The following is a 7920-nucleotide window of genomic DNA, read 5'->3' on the forward strand; positions in this document are numbered from 1 at the left end:
ATGATCGTGCGCGAGCCCGGGAAATCGGGTGTCTTCGCGAAACAATCGCGACGGCTGCGACTAACACGGATGACGACAGCTATGGCGACGATGAGTGATAAGTCTGGTAGCGTGGCTGTTTTTACGGAGCCACGAGCGTATCGAATCGCGCACGCGGCCCGCTATTAATCGCGTGGAATTCGTGTCGCGGCCTCACGAGGGGGCTCTCTCCCTCTATCGTCCCCTTGACACGAGAGGACGATCAAAAAGTCCTTACGTACCGCGATGAACGGGACACGCCGGCGAGAGCACCGAGAGAGGTCCCTTTTCTCACTCGTTCTCTCTACTCTTCCCTCTCTATCTCCCATGTCGGGCTCTTCTCTCTCAGCGGGCCGGTTCCCTCCGCAAGAAACACTTTCAATGGACCACACGCGCGATGGCCTCGCGCTCAGCCAGTGCGCGCTTCTTACACGGTCAGGGGCTTATGTCATCTATCTTAGAGAGAGCTGCTCGTATTCAGCCGCGGTGCGACACTCCAATGGCCCGTTCACAGTGAGACCTTTATCCGCCGAAACGACGGAGGGTCCTTATATAGGGTCTCCCATGTGCGCATTGCGAAGTAACGAACAGCGACGAGGAAGATGAGCTCGCTTATTAACTTCTCGCTTTCTCTCTTTCTTTGTCGCACTGTCGAACCCGAGTCGATTTCTGAGAGATCTAATGCTTTGATTCGAAATCGAAAGAGTGCGATCCGCGGAATTGTACCTAGTGAAATTTCTGTCAAGGAGAGATCGACAGAGATTTCGAATTTTTGACAAAGAGAGAACACGAGAAGAATTTTATAGTAAGTTACTATATAGGACTTTGTAACTGAGCAATATAAATCGACATTCTGTAATAATTTGCTCTCATTTCACACTTGTCACTTATATTTTAACGAATGAAATGCGCTATTAAAATACTTGCTATATTTCTAGCGCAATTTACTATGTTGCTCAGCAAGAAAGACTTCGCTGATCGTCTATTCCCACAGATTACTAAAAACATAATAAAATTTAAAATAATTTGTATGTAAAAAAAAAACTATAGTATTATTTCCGCGTATATTTTACTTGAACGCTGATAAAAAAACGAGAATATCGCGGATATGAAATTTATGTAATTTTTGTTCCGCTTGTTACAGTGGCCTACGTGGTTTTTCCGACCGGATCTGCCGCTCGGCGCGCCACTACCGACGAGTCACGTTCCAAATTCGAGCAACGTGCCTACGTCGTCGCCTCTGCCGTCCCGGACGCATCTGGACGTGCCGAAGGGACCGGAGCCACCTTCCAACAGCAACAAAATCCATGGACAGACGCCAACGATATGCACGGTGAGTGACACGTGTTTGATCATTCGCGATTTGATCTTGCCAACTGGACCGTAATAATCGCGCAGCCGTTGTCCCGCCGGGGATTACCGATCTCGCAAGTGACCGAGTCGAGACTATTGGAAACTCCCGGGTAAATCAGAAATGTTGACGCGTATTTATAGACGGACGTCTCGAAAGTGTGCGCACACACCGTTGGATTAAAACGTCGTCTGCCCGGCACAGATTCAAGTGCGAAGTTCATCTAGCTTTACGAACACGCTGAAATTTTATCTTTCTCGAGGAGCCATACATCGGGAAATAATGTTCACGAATTAGAGTCTAAAAATATGTCTTTTTATATTTGCTTTACACGGGAGTTAAATGCATGATCGGTAATACATTGGCGGCAATCCAAGTCGAAATTTTGATCCTACCTCCGTCTTTAATGTTCCATTTAATGCTTATTCTGATAAGGACCTACTTATTCAATAAAGGATATACATCTTTTTTTATTAACTCATCCTAAACTAGATCTCAGAACGCTCAATAATTTAATCTCCTTGATTCATATTTATTGTAAATTAATTGAGCGCATTTAGCATAGATTTCTTAAAATGATCGCGTATAATATGAGTAGAGTTATTTCAATTAGGTGTGATAATTATGAAATCATATTGTGCGATCATTTAACTTTGACTAATGGAAGGATCTTTGCTAATCTTTATCTTGCCTTTTCAACAATTCTGTTGACTGCCCTAGTATTTCGGAACGTTTGAAGTTTTATGTTTCCTATAAATACACCTAAGGTATCTTCTTATTTTCTACTTAAAAAAGCACAGGACTTTCTGTTTAGTAGCATAAGCAGAACTTGTATATTGGCCAACGAGTACTCATTTAGGATAAATTTTTACAGTGGAATGTAATCATCTTTCAGATGCATCATTTATTTTTTATCTGTGTATTGTTTATTTGATTTACTGCAATTTTTGTCTATATAATCCAAAGAGTGCCTGCCCGTTAGTAAAGTTATTCAACATTAAATCACTCGGGTAATAGTGAAATGCCCCGATAATGCGCGCGGTAAACGATACTCGTGCGCTGGTTGGCGATTTTAATTAATGCACAGTATCGTTAATGGCGTCGATTATTCTCGACTATGATTGTTATCAACTCCGAGCAGCAGAGACTCCCCGCTGAAACCGCAAACTGTGCGCGTGCTACGCGAGCTGCTGAATTGCGCGAAATTGTAACGCGTGACATCAGTCCGCTCAAAATTGTCGCGTGTTGCTCGTAAGTAAAAGGACCGCGTCGCTGATTTGCGCCCACCTTTCTCGTCGCGACGCCATCGTCGCTCCGTGTGACCAACGCTCGTGCAAATTGCCGTGTTTTGCCGCGCGACAAAAACGCGACGTAGCCAGCTAATTGAAAAGTACGACTGTTCTCTGGACTGTAATAGCGTCGTAATGAATGGCAATTTTGTATGAAATTGCGGGTCGCGTTTGCGTTACATGCGCGCGCACCAAGTTTTTTCTTTCACACAGCGACGAGTTTTGTAACCTTCGACGATCGATCGAGGACAATCGTCATCTGTGGATCTGGACGTACATATGTGTGTCCGTCGCAGTGTGGAGCGCAATTTGCAGCGCGAGTCGCGCTACTTTTGTCGCGATGTAGCGTGACGTACAAAACGGTACCGGGGGATGTGACACCTGAATCCGCGCGAAATCGCACGCGAAACGCCCGCCGATACTCATCTTCCTCTTTTTTTTCGTGCACTTGTCTTCGGCGTGGGTCACGTGAGTCGCATCCATGATTTTCCTTCCATCTGACGTGTCGTCTTCAAAATTGAGATAGCCCCACGTGACGTTTCGGGCAAATCATGAGCGTCGTAAGACCGTCGAAGTCGCAGGAAGAATGAGACACACGCACGCGAACAGTTCCTCAATACTTTCCTTCCTCTTCCTTCTTTTCCTCCCCTTTTTTTAATACCTGTTCATCGCGAGAACGGTAAAGGAGTTACGCGGAACGTTGGCGAAACGATCGAAACAATTTGCATTAAAATAATTAATGTCCTCTGATTCGGAGGCATTGACGATTTGTCAATGTTCAACAAATCAACTGTCATCGGGGAAAGAAAAACATGTGAATTCCGCCACGACTTTTTGCGCGAGAGAAGCCACTTTGTACGCGTCACAGCATCGTTATAACGCACGCATAACGATATCCTCTGTCTCGCAACATGTCATTATTCCGCTCGATTGACATCCAGCCGTCCCATCGATGATGATTCCGTTCGTCCTTGCGCCAGCCGAGTCAGCCGAGTCGCCGGAACTCATTATCGAGACGGCAGGCTCATAATGGCCGGCGACATGGCACGTACCGAACGTGTAAGTTACGGGCTCGCGTGGTGCGATCGATATTCAATTTACAGTTTTGTCACAACGGTATTGGCTTTCGTGGAAAGGCGACGGTACGGCCCGGCGCCACGTCGATGCTGCTGCACACACGCACCGTGGGAGTCGCCACGACGTCGTCGGTCGGTCGCCGTGGCGATGGCTGAAAGCCTGGAAACCGCGTGGGCGGCGTGCGCCTCGTTAGAGCGCTGTCGTGGCCGCTCGTTAGCGCCGATGATGCGCCTCGCTCTCCGTTACCGGAGTCACTTAAACGCGATGTTTAATAAAGGCACGCGTCCAGGACTCGCGCGCGCCAATGTACCCTCGCTGTGCCGGCGGGCCCTTCCTCTCTCCTTTCTCTCGTTTCCTTCTCCTCCTTTCTCTTTGTCCGCTCTCTCGCGCCGCCGCCGCGATTGTTATCCACGCGTCGCGTAAATCGCGACGTCCGGATATTAATTATCGCGCGGGATCGGTCGCGGCGAATGATCGATCTGGTTGCCACGATTAAGGACGGCACCCCGAGTGGGCGTCGGGAAGCCATTTGTAACGACCCACGAAGGAGAGGACGTACGCGATGAGTCTGTACCTTATCGAGGGTACTTTCGTTCCGGGATTAATTAGTCTGCGGTCGGGAATGTGATCTGCGAAAGAAGTGGACGAGCGAAGTTTGAATGTCTGACTGCGTTCAAAAATAAGCATATTGTGTCTGACATCTTATGTACTTACCGTACATACACTTATTTCGTGTAGATTAGTTCGAACAAAAAATTTCTCTACGAACAATTAATAAAATCAAATAAGATTTTGAGTTATCGATTGAAAAAGATTGGCGAATGATCGCACGCGATACTGTGAGTGGATATTTTTGCGAATTTTACTGATTTTGAATATACTGAAATAACGCGCTGATATGTAAAAATGGCGTCGGGACCACGTGCTTCCTTAATGTCACTGTGGTAGTCACGTGTTAAGGTTTTCGCCGCGAGTGAAAGGATCTTTGCTAATCTTTATCTTGCCTTTGAGGTTTTCAACAATTCTGTTGACTGCCCTAGTATTTCGGAACGTTTGAAGTTTTATGTTTCCTAAATACACCTAAGATTTCTTATTTTCTGCTTAAAAAAGCACAGGACTTTCTGTTTAGTAGCATAAGCAAAACTTGTATATTGGCCAACGAGTACTCATCTAGGATAGATTTTTACAGTGGAATGTGATCATCTTTCAGATCATCATTTATTTTTTATCTATGTATTGTTTATTTGATTTACTGCAATTTTTGTCTATATAATCCAAAGAGTGCCTGCCCGTTAAGAAACTCAGGAAGCGACGCTGATATTTTCAGATACTCCGAGTACTCCGGTATACAATACGTATACGTATCCGGTATGCAACGTCAGATACGTGCGAGCCCGCGCTGGAAATTCAGCGGTCGTGTCATTTGGCAGTTTTGTTTCTCTTCGCCCGTAGGTTTACGAGCGACGCGCGTGCGAAACGGCGGAGCGATCACGTCCTGGTCTATCTTTTTTTATTTCTCTTGTGAGTTAGCATCCCGCCGACCCGCTTATTCTCATTGTAATCGGTCTCGTCGGCGAAGTCGTAAGGCGACGACATTACGCTCGCTGACGTTACACTTCGTGTACTTTTCCATGTATCGGTCATGTCGACGCGCGGGCGCGTGCCTGCACGGTTGCGCTAATAAATGTGCGAGAAAGAGAAGAACTAAAGGAAAAAAGGAAAAAAATTGCCGTTCCGAGAAACAGTTACGGCAAATTGCGACCGCGCTACGGAGGCACCAGCGTGCGGCGCGCGGTTACGCGATCCTCGATATTCTATCCGGATCGTTAACGGCGATAACGCGCAGTGATTTTATTTCGGAGGATCGAGACAGAGAAAGGGACAGAGAGAAATACTCTTCGTGCGCGCGCGCGATCGCTCGTCGAAATTCGAAGCACGCGGCAAACCCTACTCTCCACATGTGCACACACACACACACACACAACACGCGTATCTCAGTGACACATACACGCGACATGCACGACCACCGCGTTCGATTTGGATAACATAACTGCCGCTGCAGCGGAATCAGTTCCGATCTCGATAAAAATAGCGCCGTATTTTGTGGCAGCTGCCATGCGCCACTCGAACTCTCTATTCTCCATTATTTAGTTCGTAAGTCGACTACGACGAAGGGATGGAAATCCGACGCGGTACGATGGCTAAACGCTAAATAATGACGAGGAAGGGATGCTCGTAGTTTTTACTTTTGTATTGTGTCTTGTTGCGAGGAGAACGACTCTCGACGAATCATTTCTGATCTTGTCTTATTATCACGAGAGAATTTACCTTATCGGGATTTTTATTGATACAACAGGTCCCATAAAGCATTCACCCTTCCTTCCCCCAGGTGCGCATGAGAGAAAGCAGAAGTTGCTCTTTATTACACGCGCTCGCGCATTTCAGTTAAATCGACCGCCTAACTGCAACCGGTAGAAAATATTATGCGTTGCGGAAACATTTTATCTACTCTCTCGGCCGAAAATGGAATAAAAATGTATCTTATCTAAGGTAGATAGAGCGTGATAGAAAGAGAGAGAAAGATAGAGAGGGAGAGAAAGAAAGAGAGGAAGAGTAACAAAATCGCGGCGGAGTTACAACGCGGCTTCGAACGCGCGATACTTTTAGCGGGATATCCACGCAGTTAAATCGCGAGAATGGAGGCACCATTCACCGTTTCCTTCATACGTCACGGTGAGATTTTCGCGCAGCTGTCGGACGATTTCTTGCGCGTCAGCCACGGCGATCGTTACAATTACGGCTCCCATAATGAAATTTCGTTAGCCGGCTTAACCGGCAATTAGTCAATAAGGTAAAACTTCTCTAGGGGTGGATGAAATGCGGGATCACGTATCTCCGCGTCTCGCGAGAAGCCGCTCGCTCGCAGTGGATGAGCAAAAATTAATCGGCTAATAAATGGCGAGAATGTTGATTAAATAGCGATTAAACGGCCGCGTTGAGGAACCGGTTCGGGGCCTCTTGTTACAATTATCGCGGGCATACTCTCTTATTAACAGCTTAACCGGATAATTAGCCGATAAGAGCAAAATCTCCAAAGTTGGTTGATCCTCGCGGCATCGCGTGCGGATTGCCTCCTCCGTCACCTGCTCCTCGCTGACCGGTTCACCGAGGCAATAATTAATCGGCAAATAAACGGCGCACACGCCGATCAAGTACCGATCAGTTCGGGGACTAGCATGAACAATTAACGACGACTAATCGCGATTAACGCGAAAATCACTTCAAACTCGAACGATCAGAATCGGTGACGACAAGAGCCGCATCTAGAAAAATACTGTCACGCTTAGTGGAATCCTGTTGCACGTGAGGATTTTCAAGAGGATTCTTCTAAAACCGAAATATTTCAACGCCCTACAGAAAGGATTGCAAGGATTGCAAGGTGCGCTATTTCCTGTTAATCCCATACTCTAAGCGAAAATTTTTATCCCCAAAGAGTATCCCTCTTCTAACGTAGAAAAATAATATTCTCAATTCAGAGTATTTTCCTCTTAGTTTTAGAAGATTCTCCTCTTGAGACCACGTATGGGAGCACTCTGCTAAGAGTGAAATTGTATCCTTTTGTGAGTGAAACAATTATAAAACGTGGAATTTCGCTCTTTCCTATTTATAGTTTTAAAAGAATCCTCTTGAGGCCTTATGTGAGTGTACAAGAGGATTCCGCAACATTTCAGGATGATATCGAAACCCAATCGAAGCTCCTCTTCCCAGGAGCTCTCACTCCTTCGCCACGTGGTCTCTTCTTCGTCGAGCATCGTTTACCCGGCCGCGACAGACGACCGGCTAATAAATAGCCGCTTAATAAGTAGTGTCAATCAAACGAGGCTCACGACCGATCGTCGTGGGGAACCGGTTCGGAATTCGCGAGAGCCACGATAACCAGCCATCGCGCGATCGACATGACAATTTCGCGAGGCATTAAAGGGAACGTGGAGAAGAAGGAGGAGAAGGAGCAGAGGAAGAAGCGAGTTTCGCGAGTTCCCCGCGATTCGTCACGCCGCGTATACGCGTCGTACGCACGCCGGTTGTTAAGCCGGCACGTCCGCGGGGCGAAATCTAATTGCGCGTCGCTTAATTAGATCGTTGGCACTCTCATCCTCCTTCTCCTCCCCCCCCCCCTCCCCGTCC

The 7920-nt window shown here is 46.8% G+C and overlaps 2 protein-coding genes across 4 annotated transcripts in view; one reads left to right on the forward strand and one right to left on the reverse strand.

The window, feature by feature from the left end:
* The window catches only part of LOC116849950, a 416487-nt gene that overhangs the window by 286045 nt on the left and 122522 nt on the right, over nt 1-7920 (reverse strand). The window lies entirely within an intron of this gene.
* The window catches only part of LOC116849943, a 336196-nt gene that overhangs the window by 31353 nt on the left and 296923 nt on the right, over nt 1-7920 (forward strand). For all 3 annotated transcript variants that reach the window (XM_032827638.1, XM_032827637.1, XM_032827636.1), the window contains exon 2: nt 1163-1351. In XM_032827638.1, the coding sequence (XP_032683529.1) occupies nt 1163-1351 (189 nt within the window). The remainder of the gene's footprint in view (nt 1-1162; nt 1352-7920) is intronic.

This window comes from Odontomachus brunneus, unplaced genomic scaffold (genome assembly GCF_010583005.1).
Source record: "Odontomachus brunneus isolate Ranch 3 - 2012 unplaced genomic scaffold, Obru_v1 Obru_scaffold_129, whole genome shotgun sequence".
Lineage (NCBI taxonomy): Eukaryota > Metazoa > Arthropoda > Insecta > Hymenoptera > Formicidae > Odontomachus > Odontomachus brunneus.